Source organism: Salmo salar, chromosome 16 (genome assembly GCF_965601325.2).
Source record: "Salmo salar chromosome 16, fSalSal1, whole genome shotgun sequence".
In the NCBI taxonomy this organism is placed as follows: domain Eukaryota; kingdom Metazoa; phylum Chordata; class Actinopteri; order Salmoniformes; family Salmonidae; genus Salmo; species Salmo salar.
Genome location: NC_138306.1, coordinates 20,135,517 through 20,157,922, shown reverse-complemented (window position 1 = coordinate 20,157,922; position 22,406 = coordinate 20,135,517). Strand labels below are relative to the sequence as shown.

The 22,406-nt window shown below is 40.2% G+C and overlaps 2 protein-coding genes across 5 annotated transcripts; both read right to left on the bottom strand.

Annotated features, from left to right (window-relative positions):
• Positions 1-1,342: 1,342 nt before the first annotated feature.
• Positions 1,343-13,715, bottom strand: si:ch211-59o9.10 (uncharacterized). Of its 4 annotated transcripts, none has more exons than XR_014380859.1 (12): positions 13,541-13,714; positions 8,012-8,241; positions 7,796-7,850; positions 7,119-7,665; positions 6,741-6,862; positions 6,432-6,521; positions 6,216-6,309; positions 5,998-6,107; positions 5,665-5,786; positions 2,993-3,092; positions 1,468-2,762; positions 1,343-1,436 (listed from the first exon to the last, which is right to left on the bottom strand). XR_014380859.1 is itself a non-coding variant. In XM_014148285.3 (12 exons), the coding sequence occupies exons 3-12, from the start codon at positions 8,188-8,190 to the stop codon at positions 2,706-2,708; spliced, it is 1,476 nt and encodes a 491-aa protein (XP_014003760.1). In that variant the 5' UTR covers positions 8,191-8,241; positions 8,528-8,559; positions 13,541-13,699; the 3' UTR covers positions 1,343-2,705. The 4 variants fall into 4 exon arrangements, 3 of the variants coding, with proteins under 3 accessions (XP_014003760.1, XP_014003759.1, XP_014003758.1); XM_014148285.3 differs by adding an exon at positions 8,528-8,559 and having other exon boundaries at positions 1,343-2,762; positions 13,541-13,699; XM_014148284.3 differs by having other exon boundaries at positions 1,343-2,762; positions 13,536-13,715.
• A 175-nt stretch (positions 13,716-13,890) lies between these two features.
• Positions 13,891-18,208, bottom strand: LOC106573329 (ADP-ribosylation factor-like protein 1). The gene is made up of 6 exons (XM_014148287.3): positions 18,088-18,208; positions 16,396-16,533; positions 16,113-16,194; positions 15,850-15,961; positions 15,478-15,656; positions 13,891-15,208 (listed from the first exon to the last, which is right to left on the bottom strand). Exons 1-6 carry the CDS (start codon positions 18,089-18,091, stop codon positions 15,178-15,180), a joined length of 546 nt encoding a protein of 181 aa, XP_014003762.1. The 5' UTR covers positions 18,092-18,208; the 3' UTR covers positions 13,891-15,177.
• Positions 18,209-22,406: the final 4,198 nt, after the last annotated feature.

Genomic DNA, 22,406 nt, shown 5'->3' with positions numbered 1-22,406 from the left:
GGGGTTGTGCTTACAGCCCAACACCGTGCAGGACATTTGCCAGAGAACACCAAGATTGGCAAATTCGCCACTGGCGAATTTGTGTGCTCTTCACAGATGAAAGCAGGTTCACACTGAGCACGTGACAGAGTCTGGAGACGCCGTGGAGAACGTTCTGCTGCCTGCAACATCCTCCAGCATGACCAGTTTGGTGGTGGGTCAGTCATTGTGTGGGGTGGCATTTCTTTGGGGGGCCGCACAGCCCTCCATGTGCTCGCCAGAGGTAGCCTGACTGCCATTAGGTACCGAGATGAGATCCTCAGACCCCTTGTGAGACCATATGCTGGTGCGGTTGGCCCTGGGTTCCTCCTAATGCAAGACCTCATGTGGCTGGAGTGTGTCAGCAGTTCCTGCAAGAGGAAGGCATTGATGCTATGGACTGGCCCGCCCGTTCCCCAGACCTGAATCCAATTGAGCACATCTGGGACATCATGTCTCGCTCCATCCACCAACGCCACGTTGCACCACAGACTGTCCAGGAGTTGGCGGATGCTTTAGTCCAGGTCTGGGAGGAGATCCCTCAGGAGACCATCCGCCACCTCATCAGGAGCATGCCCAGGCATTGTAGGGAGGTCATACAGGCACGTGGAGGCCACACACACTACTGAGCCTCATTTTGACTTGTTTTAAGGACATTACATCAAAGTTGGATCAGCCTGTAGTGTGGTTTTCCACTTTAATTTTGAGTGAGACTCCAAATCCAGACCTCCATGGGTTGATAAATTGGATTTCCATTGTTTATTTTTGTGTGATTTTGTTGTCAGCACATTCAACTACATAAAGAAAAAAGTATTTAATAAGATTATTTCATTCATTCAGATCTAGGATGTGTTATTTTAGTGTTCCCTTTATTTTTTTGAGCAGTATATTAGAGTAGAGAGTAAAGCATTGGCTGTTAGCCACAACACCAGCAGCAGTGTCTAGCCAAAAAGTAAACTAATAGCCAAGTTAGCCAACTAGCTAGCATTTTATAAGTATGTGCACGTAAGGACAACCGCAGTATATGATGGCAACCGTGTGACTAGGCTAATTAATGCAGTGATAAAGCACCTTCTGTTTACACTTTGTTTTGAGTTCACCTTCTAGGCAACTATGTTAACGTAGTTATGCGTTTCAGCACTGAAAGTCACCTGTGTGCTGTCCAATTGTCCCTAGCCTTTGGGACCGTGGCTTATCCATTAAGGAGTGAAGTGGTCAGGCTGTATAAAAAAATGTAAGCATAACTTTGTCCCTTTCAATTTCTTGTTCGCGTGATCTTTTGTCTAAAGTATAACAGGACGTCCAGAAATCAAATGACCACTACTTTAAGATTAAGATAACTTTATTGGTAAATTGCACACAAGGTCCAATCATAATTTAACTTCACCTTTTAACTGAACCCCCCTGAAAGACATCACCTTTTAACTGAACCCCCCTGAAAGACATCACCTTTTAACTGAACCCTTCCAAAAGACATCAACTTCTAACTGAACCCCTCCGAAAGACACGCACACATACAGACTGGGCTCCAGGGGAGCTGTGTTGTGGGAGGTGGGGGCAAGTGCCTTGCTCAAGGGCACATCGTCAGGCATTTGATACCAGCAACCCTTCGGTTGCCAGCTCACTTCCTGCCAGATTTTCAGTCGAACCTGGGATTTGAACTGGCAACCTTCCGGTTGCTGGCTCACCTCTCTCACCGCTAGGCTACTTGCCCTAATGCACTTTTATTTATTTAAATTATAATTTTTTTAATATACACATTTCTACCCCCTTCTCTGGCCATTGGTAAGTGCATCTAACTTTTGGTCAATGGGTAATTGTCACTGTTCCGCTCCTCTACCTTGGACGGGAGTATCCCAAAGGCAATGGCTACTTTAGGGATAGACTGAAGTCTGCATTTTTGAATAACAAAGATGTGAAAGACCCAGAGATAATCAAACAAATGATAGCCCGAGGGGAGTTTGTCATCATGGAGTTGGAAGCACTTTACTACCTGAGGAAGTACAGAGCCATGAAAAAGCGGTACTGCGAACCTGAGGAATGACTGGCCACACTTGACACCACTGCCTTGAAATGTGACAATAACATCAAAGTTATGGTGCCCTCTATGAAGAGGTTTTATTAAGAAGGGTCTAAGCCACCTGACTAGTCCAAACGCCAGAATGATTGAAGGCCATATTAAGGTTCAATAGAAGCTATGACAGTGCATTCAATGTACAACAGTATATGCTGTTTAATATGCTTTCCTTGTTCCATGCATACTTGAAACAGTATACTGGCTTTTGTAGTCTTGCATTTTACTTTTTATACAATATTTTTTTAACAGATCAACTTTGCCTAAACCACTAAACCCACCTCCTGATAATATTTATTTGAAACTATGCTGGAAAAATATTTTGGGGATCTGAAAAAACATTCAATGTGGAATGAAAATACTAAAACATAGCAGCGACCCTGAGTTGCTTCATTCAAGTAGAATAACTTCACGTGGGTGGATAATTCTGAGGTTTTAATAAAAAAACTAAAACATTTCAACTCTTATCTGGTGATGAATGTTATTGTAGGGTGTCGATCTTCAGAGTATAAAATTAAACTTAATTCTTAAAGTCTTGTAAACACCTTAACACATGAGAGGTTGTCGTTGTACGTCCGGTGAGGTCCAGGTCATGTTCCGTGGTCACTCGGGCTCAGTCAACACTGCACTCGGATATGTCAATTCGGCAGATAGGGCACGTGGAGTTTTCCTGCCAATAGCAAACAACCAGGTGTATTTTTTCTAATTCTAATAGATTTCATGTTCTTATAGTTTACCATTTACCTTGTACAAACTCAAGGTTCAATAGTTAATTTAATGACATTTTAAATGGTGAGAACACCAACTGTTGTGTAACTGCATTGTAACACAGTGCTGTCTAAATATGTTGTGTTTGTGTGTTGGGGCCTGCTTATATTGCACCACAGAAAAAGTGTGTACCTTTAACCAGCGGTCGATGCATTGCATATGGTAGTTATGGAGGCATGGGAGTATCCTCAGCAGTTCCCCCTCTGTATAGTCTGAGAAACAGATCTGACACCTGTACACAGAGGAAAACATTATCACTGGAGAACACTAAGAGAATACAGTAGTAGTAGTAGTAGTATTGTCACTAAACCAGAATTTTGACTTCGATACTGTCTCTTTAAACCCATTAATGACATTTATGACAGCACAAGCTCACACAGTCAGTTGAGTTAGGTGAGGAAGAGATGTGACAGACGAAGGGGGACAGTATCTATAGACGTGATGGAGATACGATTAAAGGTGCACTATGCAGATATCGTTCTGCCATTTCCTGGTTGCTAAAATTCAAATCATTCACCTAATTACAGTTTATATGACAAAGCAAGCATAGTGTAGACAGTGTACCATCTAAACCGCTGTGAAATATACTGTATGTAATATATAGTGCCTTCGGAAAATATTCAGACCCCTTAACTTTTTCCACATTTTGTTACGTTACAGCCTTATTCTAAAATGTATGAAATTGTTTTATTTCCTCATCAATCTACACACAAGGCCACAGGAAGGCCAAAAAGATCATCAAGGACATCAACCACCCGAGCCACATCCTGTTCACCCCGCTATAATACAGAAGGTGTGGTCAGTGCAGGTGCATCAAAGCTGGGACTGAGAGACAGAAGCTGCTTCCATCTCAAGGCCATCAGACTGTTAAATGGCCACCACTAGCCGGCTACCACCCGGTTACTCAACCCTGCACCTTACAGGCTGCTGCCCTATATACATAAAACATTGAATCACTGGCCACTTTAAAAATGGAACACTAGTCACTTTAATAATGTTTACACACTGCTTTACTCATCTTATGTATACTGTATTTTAGTCAATGCCACACCAACATCATCCTAATATATCTGCACAGCTATTTTCAGGTCTCCAGAGATGTTCAGTCAGGTTCAAGTCCAGCTCTGGCTGGGCCACTCAAGGACATTGAGATTTGTCCCGAAACCACTCCTGCGTTGTCTTGGCTGTGTGCTTGGGGTCGTTGTCCTGTTGGAAGTTGAACCTTCACCTCAGTCTGAGGTCCTGAGCGCTCCGGAGCAGGTTTTCATCAAGGATCTCTGTACTTTGCTCCGTTCATCTTTCCCTCAATCCTGACTAGTCTCTGCTGCTGAAAAGCATCCCCACGCACGATGCTGCAACCATGCTTCACCGTAGTGATGGTGCCAGGTTTCCTCCAGATGTGATGCTTGGCATTCAGGCGCTCCAAGCGGGTTGACGCTCCAAGCAGGCTGTCATGTGCCTTTTACTGAGGAGTGGCTTCAGTATGGCCACTACCATAAAGGCCAGATTGGTGGAGTGCTGCAGAGATGGTTGTCCTTTTGAAAGGTTCTCCCATCTCCACAGAGGAACTCTGGAGCTCTGTCAGAGTGACCATCGGGTTCTTGGTCACCTCCTTGACCAAGGCCCTTCTCCCCCGATTGGCCAGGCGGCCAGCTCTGGGAAGAGTCTTGGTGGTTCCAGACTTCTTCCATTTAAGAATGATGGGGGCCACTGTGTTCTTTGAGACCTTCAATGCTGCAGAAATGTTTTGGTACCCTTCCCCAGATCTGTGCCTCGACACAATCCTGCCTCGGAGCTCTACGGACAATTCCTTCGACCTCATGGTTTGGTTTTTGCTCCGACATGCCCTGTCAACTGTGGGACCTTATATAGACAGGTGTGCATCTCTCCAAATCATGTCCAAACAATTGTTTTTCGCACAGGTGGACTCCAATCAAGTTGTAGAAACATCTCAAGGATGATCAATGGAAACAGGACGCACCTGAGCTTAATTTCGAGTCTCATAGCAAAGGGTCTGAATACTTACGTAAATAAGGTATCTGTTCATTTTAATACATTTGCAAACATTTCTAAAAATAAAATAAAATTCTTCGTCATTATGGGGTATTGTGTGTAGAATGATGAGAAAGGATTTATTTAATCAATTTTAGAATTGGGCTGTAATGTAACAATGTGGAAAAAGTAAAGGGGTCTGAAAACTTTCCAAATGCACTGTACACACACATTTTGCATGTGCTATTGCAGGTGCAGAGAAATGCTTGTTTCTAGCGCCACGTGACCAATAAAATGTAATTTGTATTCCTATTAACTTCCAGTTTAGTGAGAGCGGCTTTATCGCAATGCTAAGTCATACCGGCCAACTTACTGACTGCTTGAAGGGCAATAACTCAGAAACATGAAATGACCCTGGGAATCGATACAGAGCTCAGATGCACAAAAGCAATATAACATTCAAAATGGGTGAATCTTTAACTTCTGTGCAGCATGAGTGGGGAGCTAACATGTTACAGCCCAGACTTCCAGTGCTCTAGCAATAAGTGGAGCAGGCAAAAGGCATGAACTTTGCGCTCGTTGTTCATGTAGTAATGAAAAAGTACCGAAGTATATAGTGCTGCAATAATCTGAAGTGTGCTGATATTCTGAGCAAGTAAATTGATGTATTTCAATTAGAACTGGTGAACTGCACTGCTTCATCTTTATTGGAAACTATGATGAGTTTAATCAATCTGCTTTGGCTGGAACAATATCCTGTGCTCAGACAGCCCCATCTTACATTATGGAAAAGGTACTCGTTTGTGACTTACTGTGTCTTTCCTGCACTATGTGCTGAGTCGTAGGTTTTCGTAGGCAGCCTCTCGATCTCTCTCTCACTCAGGGTTTTCTTGGCCACAACAGCACCCTGGCCCTCCTCAAAGGCCAGTAGAGCCTGAGAGATCAAAACAGAGCTTACACACATGAACCAAAACCCACATTATTAAGACAATAATGGGGTTACTAGGGATGCAAGACATAAATCAATGCAAGAACAATGCTGGAAAACCTATGTAAGAGTTTGACTGCAAAACAGAAGGTGTGATGCCTACATGGGGAGGACAAAAGCTTTGTTTGTTTCACAAATGGACCCAGGCAGATTGTACCTCATAGTTGTCTCCCTGACTGTCATCAAAGAGGGAAGAGACCGCATGACGGGGGTTTCTGCGACGAGGAGTGCGAGATCGGCCTCTTCCTCTGCGCCTTCCCATCAACTCTGAATGATTCAACACACACTTAACACACATACACACCACAGCAACAAGTAGTACATCAAGCATACCAGTAAATTTCACACTACTGTGGTTGTTGTTCAGTAACATACCTTCCTCTAATCCCGCAACGAGAGGCGAAAACGCTGCGTAGTTCACTGCTGAGGGCCAGGGCGACATCCAGTTCATCCCTAAATGAGGAGCATACTGGAGGGGGACAGCACAATAATCAGACCAGTTCACACAGCAGCGCAATTCAAAATAATAACAGTGGAATCCCCATTCAGTGTCACATTGAGTGTGTACGTGCTTTTGGACATAATACTCACCGGGTAGTTGTGGTGGGGTCTGTTGGGCGGCATGGCTTCCTGCTGCCTCCTTTGTTCCTGCTGCAGTTGCTCCTCTCGGTCAAACTGTTCCTACAGAGAAAAAAATTATCCATCATCTCACAGACAAATCAGGAGACTGAAGCTTTTATGGTTTTATGTGAAAGTCATTAATTCAGTTCCAATCCCGAATGTACTGATTATGATTGAATTAGCCTGAAGTAGAGAACCCAACAGTGTGTTGTCAACCAGTGTTGACTTAAAGCAAGCTTGTTTTAAAGAGATAAGTGGTACCCTTTGAGTTATCCCTACCTGAAGACTGCGCGCAAATGCCTCATCTTCTTTCAACTGCACTGCGCGAACCACAGCCTCTACAATGACATCATCATCGTCACTGATTACCACCTCATCATATTTGGGCGGCATTGCTTCGGCTGTTGAGAGAAGAGTAGTCAGAGGGTCCAGAGACACACCAAGGGTAAGCTTATGGTTCTGCTGTTGTCTGTGAATTCTGTTTGAGTCCGGTTGGTCAATGTGTAGTGAGTCACTTAAAAGTGACGTAGAATCTAATCTGCAGTTAAATTTTGAGGTAGGTCTACATAGTCTATAGCGGGCCCGCAACATTTCGAAGTAGCGTCCTATCAAAGAGCTAAACTTATTTTCGCCTCAGTATGTGTGTCATCTTCTTACCCGTAGAGAAAGGAACCTCCCAGCCAGCAACAGGACTCTCTTTCTCTGTGCCTGGCAGGAATGACACAGAGTCTGTGGTGGGGTTTGTTGGGGCTTGGGCAAATGTGGAGGCCTTGGAGGTGGACTTGGTAGAGGCTGCTCTTTTACAGGTCCTCTTCTTGCCTCTGTTGTAACTAGGGAACCCAGGTTCCACTGTGGATACTGCCACAGGAGCCTGAGACGATGCGTTTCTGCAAAATCCTTCCCCGGCTGTCACTTCCTGCGAGGCAGGGGGCGCACCAAGGGAGGATGAGGGTGGTGACGATGAATAAGAACATGGCATAGAGAAAGGGAGAGGAGGTTCCAGCCAGGTAACCAGAGAAGAGTCTGTTGTCATGAGAGATGAAGCAGCAACAAAACCACTGGTTGCCCACGAGGTGCCCGGTTTGGCTTCACCTCTCATGCTGGTGGCTGGCACGGACAGCTTTTTACGTTTTGACATCTGATGAGGGGTGGGGGTCATGATGAGAGGTTTGTCCTCTCGACTGGGAGGTGGGCTGAGAGAAACCTTCAAAAAAAGGGCAAGGTCAGGCTGTGGCGACATTCAGCGACTCAACTTTACATTTCTGTTGCAAGACTTGAGATGTCACACTTGGATTTTATAGTAAATTGTTGCCTTCAGAATGTATTCAACTTACCGATCCAAAGTTTTCAAACGTATTGTACCGCCGTCTCCTTCTGAGGCACTGAGGGCTGCACAAGCAAAATGAGAACATTTTGAGGAATATAGCTCTACACATTAGTCTTGCTTTGTAAGGTACACAGACAGAAATGGGAGCTGTATCTTTATTGCACTGATGGTAGTAAGTGTTCCTAGTAAATACAGGACCATAATATGCTCAGCAGCAGTGTACCTGGGCGTCTCAAGGATGAAGACAGGGGGCTCGTTTAGGGTGCCAACATCGCTGAGATCACCAAAGAGCAGGTCTTGCTCATCCAGTAGGCATGCCTGATTCAGGGGTCCCATGGTGTCTAGTTCCTCCAAGTCCTGAAGTGGACTGCTGGGCTCCAAGTTCTCCGGTGTACTGTCCATGTCTACGAAGATCGAGCTACTAGCTTGTGTATGGTCCACACACTGTCAAAGCTGCAATGTGCAAACCAACACACATTCACACCATTTTATGTTATCAATGACAAAGTTAGAGCAGTCTACTTTTTCATAATCAAGCAGTCTTAACAAGGTTTGCTACTGTATATCATTAATACTAAATTCCATAAGAAGGTGCCTCTGGAGAAGTTACTAGCTGGGTAGGTAGTCCAGTTAATCACTTAATTGGTATATACAGCCTGAAACTAATGGCCGCAAAATCATGTAATTGTTCTTTACAAGCCAGAATGTTGAGAGAAAAAAAATGTACATTTAAACTTACTCTACTGATAGTCTGTGCAGTTTGTACTTCACCTGCTCAGATTTGAGACAAAATATTCACAGGAAAGTATTGTTAGGTATATGGTTTGGTTCTGCACCAAGGTATAAAAAAATAAATAAAAAAAAAATTGTATACTGGATATTTGGTTCCCTCGTCAATAGCTATTGAACCAAGTATGCCATGACAATTGAATATTCTGAATTAGCGGAGGGAGGAGAACAATCCACACCTTTTTGTTGGAATTGTTTTGGGAAGACTGAAATCCCCCCCCAAATTAAATTAAATTCACACAAAAAAAGGTGTTGATTGTTCTCCATCCCCCCTGGTTTAGAATATACCATTTTCATGACCATTTTGCATGCTTGGTTCAATAGCTGTCGAAGAGAGAGAAAAAAAAAGTATGGTTCTCTAAAAAGTTGGGTAAGCAATACTTTCCTGTGGATATCTTGTCTCAAATTTTAAGCGGCTGAAGGACAAACCGCATAGACAACAGGTATAGTACATTTAAATGTAATTTGAGTCAACATTCTGGCTTGTAAGGAACATTTCCACAATTTTGCAGGCATTAGTTTCAAGCTACATTGCCTTTAGATGTTTTATTTTTATGAGATTTTATAAACAATACAAAAAATACACACGACTACATCACACCTGCCCAGACCCACTAGCCCCCATCCCTATCGCCATATTACTTTCTGCCACATGGCCTCAAACTGCACAGTTGTTTGTCTCCATCGCCCAGATAATAAAGCTTTTGATCTTTCCATTGCGTGAACGACGGAGGATTGGCTGATTTCCAGTGTTTGAGAATATTATTATTATTTTTTTTTTTTTATAACTGGTGAGAAGAGTATTGTTCAACCCTTCGGGTAACACACCGCAACCTCATATGTCATGCCTTCAAATATACAGACAGACTAATTAAAAACAAACTTATATTGTAATAACTTTTTTTTTTTTTTTACATTCCCAGAAGGCATGAATTATTGAGTCAATAGTAGTTTTACACTTCAGACGGCTGCCATTGTGCTGTAGAACTTGCGAATTGTCTCTTGTATGACATAAAATGTCATGGCTTTAGAAGCTTCTGATTGGCTAATTGACATCATTTGAGTCAATTGGAGGTGTACCTGTGGATGTACATCAAGGCCTACCTTCAAACTCAGTGCCTCTTTGCTTGACATCAATGGAAAATCAAAATAAATCAGCCAAGACCTCAGGAAAAAGATTGTAGACCACAAGTCTGGTTCATCCCTGGGAGCAATTTCCAAACGCCTGAAGGTACCACATTCATCTGTACAAACAATAGTACGTAAGTATAAACACCATTAGACCACGCAGCTGTCATACCACTCAGGAAGGAGACGCGTTCTGTCTCCTAGAGATGAACGTACTTAGGTGCAAAAAGTGCAAATCAATCCCAGAACAACAGCAAAGGACCTTGTGAAGATGCTGGAGGAAACAGGTACAAAAATATCTATATCCACAGTAAAACGAGTCCAATATCGACATAACCTGAAAGGCCGCTCAACAAGGAAGAAGCCACTGCTCCAAAACCGCCATAAAAAAGCCAGACTACGGTTTGCAACTGCACATGGGGACAAAGATCGTACTTTTTGGAGAAATGTCCTCTGGTCTGATGAAACAAAAAGAGAACTGTTGGCCATAATGACCATTGCTATGTTTGGAGGAATAACGGGGAGGCTTGCAAGCCCAGAACACCATCCCCACCGTGAAGCACGGGGGTGGCAGCGTCATGTTGTGGGGGTGCTTTGCTGCAGGAGGAACTGGTGCACTTCACAAAATAGATGACATCATGAGGTAGGAAAAGTATATGGATATATTGAAGCAACATCAAGACATCAGTCAGGAAGTTTAAACTTGGTCGCAAATGGGTCTTCCAAATGGACAATGACACCAAGCATACTTCCAAAGTTGTAGCAAAATGGCTTAAGGACAACAAAGTCAAGGTATTGGAGTGGCTATCACAAAGCCCTGACCTCAATCCTATAGAAAATGTGTGGGCAGAACTGAAGAAGCATGTGCGAGCAAGGACAAACCTGACTCAGTTACACCAGCTCTGTCAGGAGACATGGGCCAAAATTCATCCACCTTATTGTGGGAAGCTTGTGGAAGGCTACCCGAAATGTTTGACCCAAGTTAAACAATTTAAAAGGCAATGATACCAAATACTAATTGAGTGTATACAAACTTCTGACCCACTGGGAATGTGATGAAAGAAATAAAAGCTGAAATAAATCACTCTAAAATTATTCTGACATTTCACATTCTTAAAATAAAGTGGTGATTGTAACTAGGATTAAATGACAGGAATTGTGAAAAACTGAGTTTAAATGTATTTGGCTAAGGTGTATGTAGATTTCCGACTTCAACTGTTCGTGTGTGTGTGTGTGTGTGTGTGTGTGTGTGTGTGTGTGTGTGTGTGTGTGTATAAAAAAGGTATAGGGAAACAGCGATTCCTCATGAAACCCAGACAAAAAAAGACCATGATTTTTGGAGGAAGGATTTTTGACATTTGAATCTAAAAGCATAATTGAGAAATAATTAATCTAAGTTGACATACTTATGACATTTTGGCCTTACCACAGCCACCTTTAAGACTCCATAATGTTTAATCTGTAGATGCTTTACCGCTTGCTCTGTAATATGAGTAGTATTTTGATTTCAATAAAAATGTAAATAAATTAACATTGAAAAAAATTATACTTTTTGGGGGATTTTGCTATTTTTGTTTTATACATTGTTGAACATAATACACTCTACAAGCATATTCAAGTTCTAGAGTGGACCTATGCTAGATTTAAAGTTATGGCCCAATTTTTAGAGAGAAAATGGAATACTAGGCAATGTAACCAATCACAGCCTTCCTTTTACTTGTATCACTGCACATTCTACAAATGGGTTACCACATTCACTGTTGGTAATGCTGACAAATTGGATCTTAACTCTAAAAGTAGCAGACAGCCCACTCTGGAACTTTGATATGTCCGTTTAATATATTATGTTCAACAATACATCGAAACATTTGCCAAATCAAATTGTGTTTTCAATATTCATGTTTTATATTCTTCAATATCCATAAATTAACATAAAAGAAGTTACTGAAATCTAAATACTACGTATTACAGAGCAAGCTGTAAAGCTTCATATGACACCAATGTTTGCTGTGTAGCACCTACAGATGAAACAATATGGAGTCTTAAAGGAGGCCTGAGTAAGGCCAAAATTGAATAAATATGCCAACTTTGATAAATTATGCTTTTAGATAAATGTTAAATATACTGGTTCCTTCAGAAAGTATTCACACCCCTTGACTTTTTCCACATTTTGTTGTTACAGCCCGAATTAAAAATGTATTAAATCAAGATTTTTTTGTTGTCACTAGCATACTCCAGAATGTCAAAATGGATTGTTTTTCTCTCCATTTTTACAAATTAATTAAAAAAGAAAAGCTGAAATGTCTTCAGTCAATACATATTCAACCCCTTTGTTAGGGCAAGCCTAAATAAGTTACTGAGTAAAAATGTGCTTAACAAATGACATAAGTTGCAGAGACTCGCTGTGTACAGATCATTGTATGTGTGGGGTACAGAGATGAGGTAGTCATTCAATAATCATACATTCATTTAATGACTACCTCATCTCTGTACCCCACACATGCAATTATCTGTAAGGTCCCTCAGTCGAGCAGTGAATTTCAAACAGATTCAACCACAAAGACCAGGGATGGTTTTGAAATGCCTCGCAAAGGGCACCTATTGGTAGATGGGTAAAAAAAAAGCAGACATTGAATATCCCTTTGAGCATGGTGAAGTTATTAATTATAGATCAACATTGTAGTTATTCCACAATACTAACCTAAATGACAAAGTTAAAAGGAAGCCTGTACAGAAAAACACGTATCATGTTTGCAATAAGGCACTAAAGTAAAACTGAAAAAAATATGGCAAAGAAATTAACTTTATGTCCTGAATACAAAGTGTTAAGTTTGGGGCAAATCCAACACAACACATCACTGAGTACCACCCTTCATATTTTCAAGCATGGTGGTGACTTCATCATGTTATGTGTATGCTTGTCATCGGCAAGGACTATGGAGTTTTTTTTAGGATAAAGATTAACAGAATAGAACTAAGCACACGCAAAATCCTAGAGGAAAACCTGGTTCAGTCTGCGTTCCAAAAGACACTGGGAGACAAATTCACCTTTCAGCAGGACAATAACCTAAAAACAAGGCCAAATATACACTGTAGTTGCTTAGAAAAGGTGTGCAAAGCTCTTAGACTTACCCAGAAAAACTCACAGGTGTAAATGCTGCCAAAGGTGACTCTAACATGTATTGACTCAGGGGGTTGAATACTTATCTAATTAAGCTATATTAGTGTTTTATTTTTCTATATACAAATGTTAGAATTTTTCTTCCACTTTGACATTGCAGAGTACTTTGTGTAGATCATTGGACAAAAAAAAAAAGGCAATTAAATACATTTTAATCCCACCTTGTAACACAAAATTTTGATCAACTCTAGGGGTGGGAATACTTTAAAGTCACTGTACTGTATATACCAATTAATTGTGAATTACAGCCTGATTAAATCAGACTACTAACTAGGCAGCTATCTTAAAAGATAACTACCTGTATTTGACCAAGGAATTCGAATAATTATATAGGATTCCTATTTATTTGACTGAAATGACTATTTTGACGGCATAAATCATGAAGCGAATGAGTCATATCCTTAAATATTGTGGGAACGTAACGTCTACGTTACATAAACATATCAATGAGTGTACCTAGTTAGCTATTCCCTATTTGAGGTGTGAACCTGTAAACGTTAACTAATTTACTGGCAAGTATGTACTGCACTCTGTTGGTATGCGTTGGCTAGCTAACTGTGCCTGTGGCTACCCGGTGGTATGCTAGCTAACGACTGTTGACTGATCTAATATAAATACAACAAAACTAATACGTTCACATAGATCACACCTTACTTCGTGATTACGATTCAATTGGTCCTTGTTCTCGAGAACCCTCTTGTTAATCCATCTCACAAAATACAACGACTAAACATTCTAGCCAGTTAGCTAACCAGCTGCTACTTTCCTTTCTCTTCCAGCGCCAAAACCACAACATGCTGTTTTATTTCCGTTTGTGACGTGTAATGTCCCATGTTCACTTCCGACATCACTTCATAAAAAATTAACTATCAGAAGTGTTTTTGAAGAGACCATAATATCAAAGATAATGACAACTCTGTGGTAATATCAGAGTATACATGTTTGAAAACTGTGGTTATATTCTCCCGCACTTAATATGTAAATTCACATACCAGTAACCGCCATCACTTGCAAATACGATGTTGATTTATTTAATATTTTGTATTTACATTATCATTAACGCCATTATCAATGTACATAAATAAATATTAAAAATCAATTAACCCAACTTATCAGGACCAATAATGAGTCACTTCACACAAAAAAAAACACAGACAACCACATATCATAACTTAAAAAAATAAAAAATATATATACACACACACACTATACACTCAACAACGAGTCCACCTAGCTAGATATACTAGGAATAGAAAAGGGAAATTGATAGGAACTAAATTGAACCCGATGTAAAACATCAGACTCAGGGACAGCAATAAAAAAAAGACCATCTTTTTGCCTTGTTGCATGTCCCCTGCAACAAGGCAAACCATTCAGTTAAGGGCCCGGTTTCCTGATAGCCACGGAACTTGGTTTAGGAGTGTTTTAATGATGCCTCATTCTTACAACGGCCGAAGATGTAACGTCCGTTTCTCAAAACAACATGCAGAATGAACGTTCGCTAAAAGCATTGTTAGACCATGTGTTGATACAGATAGGACCAAAACAAAAGCAGCGCTGCTCTCAAATAAATGTTCTCCTTTCAAATCTTACTCCAAAATCCTGATGATGGATCAGCTCCTAGAGAGATATTACCACCTATGGCTGGCTGCAAATATTGAGGCAACGTATAATGCTTACCCAATAATGCACAAAATCACATATTGAGCACATCATTGCGCACATGTTGTTACACGTCAAAATATATCGAGGCAAAAATTAGATACAGACAATAATTGGCTAAATAGAATTCAATTGATTGAACATGACATTGATTTCAATATGGTTGAAATATATAGACCCATGTAGCCTATTTATCTTTTAATGCTGTCATCTCGGTTTTAATTTGAAGCAGATTTTTATCCTTCACTTGTTTGTAACAACTGCAAAGACTTTAGCAACTTTGTATTTGTAGTCAACTTCGTTCTGAAGTTATCGGCAGTCACAATCAGAGAGATGAACATCTTGATTCTATATTTAGCAGAGATCTTCTGTAAATAAAGTGACACAGAAGGTCAAAAACATAACGATGCACTTAGCTGTTCTACGAGTGGTGAGGCAGTTGGTAAATAATGAGTGTTTTCAAGTGCAACTTTAGTAACGATGGTTTTGGGAAACAGCTCAGAGATTTAACAATGCTCCTACGAAGATTCTAACGATGAATTTAGCCTTAAGATGCTTTTGGGAAACAGGCCCAGGAGCATAAATATGCGGCGGGAAGTCACATTTATTTGCATGGTGTTAGGCTGAGGTTACTGTCCGCTCTTGAGAGACTCCACCAGCCTAAGGAGTAAGCAGAAACAGAACAATTATTTAGTTTTGTTGTTGTATATTGAATGACACCTCAGCTTGTCATTCATATTCTTGTTCCTAATGCAAACCATGTTATTAATTTAATGATAAGTTAAAACTGTCATCATCTTAACAGCTGAAAGACACACACACACACACACACACACACACACACACACACACACACACACACACACACACACAAAAACGGCCTTAGTCGTAACTAAACAGCCTCATTAATTTGGTTCCTATTCAATTACCATTCCATGGCCTCGTCCAACCCTGTTCCCTTGGTGGCGGAGGTCTTGAAGATCTGCCACTTTCTGTCTTTGAGTGCTGGCAGGCCGAGGGAATTGGCGACCTCAGTGGGAGTCATGGCCTGCTCCATGTCTTGCTTGTTGGCAAACACCACCAGTATAGCCTTCTTCAACTCCTCCTCCTGCAGAGAGAATACAGACAGATCCTCTATATCTGGACACATAGTCTGTGACTGCACATGCTGTTTAGCTCACAATTCCATCAAAATATAGCAAGTACATGGATAAAAGGAGCTAGTGTGAGCCATGGGACCAGTAAACATATTCAAGTATGAAAGGCTTTTATACAAGCTACTAAAGCCACATTACTTATACCTCAAGCATAGCCACCAGTTCAGACTTGGAGATTCCCATCCTGTCCCTGTCACTGCTGTCCACTACATAGATAACAGCATCAGTGTTGGAGTAGTAGCAGCGCCAGTAAGGCCTGAAACAGAGAAAGATGCAAGAAGAAACATTAGTGTAACCAATACATTTGTTGGTTGACTCTTGACAAACGGACTGCTAATGGTTGCAATATTCAGATATGTGTGAGACATATGCTACAATAAATAAGTTGAAGTCAGGAATGTCAATACCTAATACTGGTCTGCCCTCCAAGATCCCACACCTGGAACTTCAGATTCTTGTATGTCACCGTTTCCACGTTGAAACCAATGGCTGAAAAAAAAGAGAATGGTAAGTCAACAAATTTCTAGTATTGTAGGTTAATCGTAACTGTTTGCATGTCATTCACTGCATGAGCCATTTCAGTGACCAATTTATCTGTTGCAAGACATACCATCGTATGGGCATGCAGGAGTTAGGCCATCAGTGTGAGTGTTCCTCAGCACTGAGAAGAAGTTCAGTATTTTCACTCACTGGGAATAGTGGTGACGACCTCCCCAACTTGAAGTCTGTAAAGGATTGTGGTTTTCCCAGCTCCATCCAACCCCAGGATCAGTATCCTCATCTCCCTGGTGCCAAACAGGCCAGAAAAAAGACTGGAGAAGAACCCACCTAGATTTAACAAGGCAGGAGGGATAAAGAAGATTAAAGTGGTAATACTTTACTCATAACATTTGTCAAACTATACAGATAACTTCAAAGGACAAACACTAATGTCAACTGTCAGGTCTGCTAAATTCATCACATTGTGAAAGGAATTCTACTAAAGACATAATAGCACTGTCTGGTATGCATTCACTTTCACTTGTCAGCAAGTTATTTTTTTCTTGAATATGTAATACGAGATGCCTGCAGAGCGAGGGTCAAACCAGTAATTCAGGTAGATAGCTGGTTGTTTCCCTTCGATATTTTAGGTAGAAATTGTTCACCATTATTGGCGTGCCATTTAATATAGACCACATGGAAAATTCTATGAATCCGATTTTTATATGAATAAAGACTTGCTAAAGTGGCAAGAATCTGCATTTTGACATGTCCCTCGTCATGTTTTTCAGACTTCTAGGAAGATCACTTAACCCCAACCTTTCACCATCATTGCAAAGCCCTAGTTATTTATGTTGTTGCCATTTTCTGTTGTTTCTTTGGTGGTGGAAAACGGAGCCCGTCGAGCATCACGTTAACCCTGTTGTCCATAGATAGATTGGCTAAAAATGTTTTAACAGTTTCAATTTGTGTGAAGCTTGCATTCAATTGCCCCTCCCTGTTGCACACAAGCTTACATGAAAACCTCAACGCTGTTATGGTCAACCCTGTTACTTCAAAGGCAGTTAAAAGTTTTTTTTTACATTACATTTTTTTACAAGTAAAACAAAAAAGACTAAATGCCAATAAAGTGCCTTTAAAGTAAAAGGGTTGAGGTTTTCATCTTAAATCACGCATAAATCCCCTCGTGACAGGGGGAATATAAGCGTGTTGTGTGTAACAGGGAGGGGCAATTGAATGCAAGCTTCAGCAGATTGAAATTGTTAAAACATTTCTAGTCAATCTATCTATGGGCAAGAGGGTTAACCTGTTGCTCGACTGCTCAGTTTTCCACCCAAAAAAAAACAACAGAAAATGGCAACAAAATAACTAGGGTTTTGCAATGATGGTTAAAATGTTAGGAAAGGTTGGGGTTAAGTGGGTTCAAATATTCCTAGAAGTCTGAAAAATATGAAAACATTTTTCCCCATTTTAACCCCTTGAGATGGGGAAAAAAATAAAAATATGAAGTTGAAAATGTGCTCTTTATGACAGAATGTTAGGTGAAATTAATAGTTTTCTTGGACAAAGTTACACTACCCAAAATGTACTCTACTAGTGGAACGACCCAGCTAGTAGAGCAACATATCGATATCTGTATTTTAGACATTGACTGGACAGCAAACGTTCGTCTGGCATACCTCAAAGAATAACCAAATAATCATAATTTATTCATAGGAAATCGTACATTTACCATAACAGCCTACCTAGCTAGCTAATGCTAACACTAAGGCATACATCAAAATATTAAGATAAAACGTTGGTTGATGATGGTCAGACATTAATCAGTGGCTAAACATTGATTTCATGTAAAATTTTGTCGATAACTCTAAAAGTAAACTGTAAAGTAGCAACGAATCTTACCCATTTTTGACTAATAACAGTCCCTGCTATCAATCAGTATGCAAAGCCTTTTGTAGGAAAATATTTATTGTACATTGAGTGGCGTCTCTTCTTCTTTCTCTTGGGTTTGTTTACATTGACAGCGCAGTTATTAGGACATTATCGCCACCTATTTTCAGGGATGTACTGGTGATTTGATGGTCTACTCTTTTACATTACAATCATACATTATACGGTACAGTCCCAACATTGTAAATATATATATTTTAAAGTACACATTAATGTTTGGAGAAAATAACTGGTAGCACAAATTGAAGACCATACCGGCAGAGTGGATCAAAGTTTTGATATGGCTGCTTCCATTGACACATCGTGAAATACTCCTGTCTGTATTAAAAATAACTGCTACTCATAATAGTTTCAATAAAAAACATGACATTTTATTATTTAGTGCAAATTGTTTTATAGTCACATAGAATATTGAGTACAAAAAGCAGATAAATAGACAGGTTAATATTCAATAGCAGATAAATTGGCTAACAAATATACAAATAAGCAACATGTTAATGAATAAATACAGCATACAATATACAAACAAAAGCTTTAAAAACCTATCTCTGGCTTTCATTTCCAGTGTCTAACTGTCAGTGGAGTAAAGTACTTAAGAACTACTTAAGTCGTTTTTTGAGGTATCTGTACTTTACTATTTATATTTTTGACAACTTTTACTTTACAACAATCCTAAAGAAAATAATGTAGTTTTTACTCCATACATTTTCCCTCACACCCAAAAACACTCGTTACATTTTGAATGCTAAGCAGGACAGTAAAATTGTCTAATTTACACGTATCGAGAGAACATCCCTGGTCATCCCTACTGCCTCTGATCTAGCGGACTCACTAAACACATGCTTTGTTTGTAAATTATGTCTGAGTGTTGGAGTGTGCCCCTGGCTATCCGTAAATAAAAAAAAGAAAATGGTTCTGTCTGGTTTGCTTAATATAAGGAATGTGAAATGATTAATACTTTTACTTTTGATACTTAAATATATTTAACCATTTCATTTACTTGTGATACTAAGTATATCTAACACCAAATACTTTTAGACTTTTACTCAAGTATGATTTCACTGGGTGACTTTCACTCAAGTATGATTTCACTGGGTGACTTTCACTTTTACTTTGTCATTTTCTACTTAGGTTTCTTTACTTTTACTCAAGTATGACAATTGGGTACTTTTTTCACTACTGCCCACATGCTAGAAGTTGCACTGGACTAGAGTATCTACAGTGCCTTGAAAAAGTATTCATCCCCCTTGGCATTTTTCCTATTTTGTTGCATTACGAACTGTAATTTAAATGTTGTTTTTTAATATTTGGATTTCATGCCATGGACATACACAAAATAATCCAAAGTGAAATTAAAAAAATAACTTGCTTCAAAAAATTCTAAAAAACAAAAAATGGAAAAGTGGTGCGTGCATATGTATTTACCCCCTTTGCGATGAAGCCCCTAAATAAGATCTGGTGCAACCAATTACCTTCAGAAGTCACCTAATTAGTTAAATATAGTCCACCTGTGAGCAATCATGATCTGTCACATGATCTCAGTATATATACACCTGTTCTGAAAGGCCCCTGAGTCTGCAACACCACTAAGCAAGGGGCACCACCAAGCAAGCGGCACCATGAAGACCAAGGAGCTCTCCAAACAGGTCAGGGACAAAGTTGTGGAGAAGTACAGGTCAGGGTTGGGTTATAAAAAAATATCCGAAACTTTGAACATCCCACAGAGCACCATTAAATCCATAATTATAAATTGGAAAGAATATGGCACCACAACAAACCTGCCAAGAGAGGGCTGCCCACCAAAACTCACGGACCAGGCAAGGAGGGCATCAATCAGAGAGGCAACAAAGAGACCAAAGATAACCCTGAAGGAGCTGCAAAGCTCCACAGCGGAGATTGGAGTATCTGTCCATAGGATCACTTTAAGCCATATACTCCACAGAGTTGGGCTTTACAGAAGAGTAGCCAGAAAAAAAGTCATTGCTAAAAGAAAAAAATAAGCAAACACTTTTTGTGGTCGCCAAAAGGCATGTGGGAGACTCCCCAAACATATGAAAGAAGGTACTCTGGTCAGATGAGACTACAATTGAGCTTTTTGGCCATCAAGGAAAACACTGTGTCTGGCACAAACCCAACACCTCTCATCACCCCGAGAATACCATCCCCACAGTGAAGCATGGTGGTAGCAGCATCATGCTATGGGGATGTTTTTCATCGGCAGGGACTGGGAAACTGGTCAGAATTGAAGGAATGATGGATGGAGCTAAATACAGGGAAATTCTTGAGGGAAACCTGTTTCAGTCTTCCAGAGATTTGAGACTGGGACGGAGGTTCACCTTCCAGCAAGACAATGACCCTAAGCATACTGCTAAAGCAACACTTGAGTGGTTTAAGGGGAAACATTTAAATTGGAATGGCCTAGTGAAAGTTCAAACCTCAATCCAATTGAGAATCTGTGGTATGACTTAAAGATTGCTGTACACCAGTGAAACCCATCCAACTTAAAGGAGCTGGAGCAGTTTTTTCTTGAAGATTGGGCAAAAATCCCAGTGGCTAGATGTGCCAAGCTTATAGAGGCATACCCCAAGAGACTTGCAGCTGGAATTGTTGCAAAAGGTGGCTCTAAAAAGTATTGACTTTGGGGGGGTGACTAGTTATGCACGCTCAAGTTCAGTTTTTTTTTGTCTTTTTTCTTGTTTGTTTCACAATAAAACATATTTTGCATCTTCAAAGTGATAGGCATGTTGTCTAAATCAAATGATACAACCCCCCCCCAAAACTCTATTTTAATTCCAGGTTGTAAGGCAACAAAATATAAAAAATGCCAAGGGGGGTGAATACTTTCGCAAGCCACTGCATAATGGGATTTGGTTTGTTTGGTTGATGTGAGGACTGTTAATGATGTTTGCTATAGTAATGATTCTTATGTGCCGCTTGAAACAAAATTCTGGAGAAATTGGTTTACAAACCGCTAAATAATTTAAGTGCAAACTGTATTTAAAAAAAAATCCAATCTTGTTTTTGGACCCACCACAGCATAGAGACAGCCTTAAAGTGGTAAATTATCTTAGAGCCAACACAGAAGCCAAACAGCTCTCTGTCCTACTCTTGTATTTAAGTGCTGCATTTGACACTGTTGGTCCTAAATTGGTTTAGGACCTATTGAACCTTTCGAGAGTTTGTCACCCTTGGTGAACATAACTCAAAGAAAATACATATCACATAGTTCGATTTTGGGTCCGGTACTGTTCAGTTTTATGTTAGCCCTTGACAGAGTTATCAGAAAGCACAGCATTGATTTTCACTGCTACGCAGACGATACACAACTTTACATTTCTGTGTCACCAGAGGATTTTAGCTCCACTGATAAATTATTAGACTGTATTAGTGATTGAAATACTTGGACGGCTCAAAATTTCCTCCAGCTAAAGACCGAGGTACTTATTGTTGGAGCCAAAGCACAATGAGAGAATCTGAGAAAATGGCCCCACATTTTAATTCATGGGCAATAAAGATTGCCAAGGTGCAGCCGTTTCTCTCTCAGGCTGGTACAGAAAGACTCATCCATGCTTCTATTACAAGTAGGCTTGACTACTGTAATGCTTACCTGTTTGGTCAACTGCAAAACATACAGAATGCTGCAGCACAGGAACTGACCAATACCAGTTGGAGAGCACACATTACACCCGTTTTAAGGTCACACCTGGCTGCTTGTGAGTTTTAGAATTGATTTTAAGATTCTTATATTGGTTTTTAAATCAATTCCCAATTGTGCACCACAATACATGTCAGACATGCTTTTAAGTTATGTACCCAGTAGGTCCCTCAGGTCCACTGTCACTGGCCTTCAAAGCCTAGGACCAAGAGGCATGCCTTCAGTTATTATGCCCCCAGCCTCTGGAATAGCCTGCCAGAGAACCTGAGGGGGCTGAAACTGTGGACAAATTTAAAAGAGATCTTAAAACACACCTTTTTAGCTTTTCTTTTCCTTAGGGTGCTTTTTAGTCGTTCAGTTTATTATTATTTTTTTATCCTCTTATGTTTGTTGTGTAGTAAATATTTTAGTTTCTATTTTCATAGTTTTTTATTTTTTCCTGTGAAGCACATTGTGTTGCATTCCATGTCTTAAATGTGCTGTATAAATAAAGCTCGATTTGATTTGACTGAGTAATGTCATCATTTCATCCATGCTGGTATGAGGTGAAGTCTCCCCTGTCCCCTCTCTGTCTGTCATGGCTCATTATGCTGCTACTCCCCCGTGGTCAGGGGCC

What these genes read in the sequence shown, in the direction of transcription:
- si:ch211-59o9.10 (XM_014148284.3), bottom strand. Translation starts at nt 8,190, where the DNA reads ATGGACAGTACACCGGAGAACTTGGAGCCCAGCAGTCCACTTCAGGAC. An exon ending in TTCATCCTTGAGACGCCCAG is followed by an intron (nt 7,851 to 8,011) that starts GTACACTGCTGC and finishes TTGCTTGTGCAG; the next exon opens with CCCTCAGTGCCTCAGAAGGA. An exon ending in CGTTGCGGGATTAGAGGAAG is followed by an intron (nt 6,108 to 6,215) that starts GTATGTTACTGA and finishes TGAATCATTCAG; the next exon opens with AGTTGATGGGAAGGCGCAGA.
- LOC106573329 (XM_014148287.3), bottom strand. An exon ending in GGAGGGCAGACCAGTATTAG is followed by an intron (nt 15,962 to 16,112) that starts GTATTGACATTC and finishes TCTCTGTTTCAG; the next exon opens with GCCTTACTGGCGCTGCTACT. An exon ending in AACTGGTGGCTATGCTTGAG is followed by an intron (nt 15,657 to 15,849) that starts GTATAAGTAATG and finishes TTCTCTCTGCAG; the next exon opens with GAGGAGGAGTTGAAGAAGGC.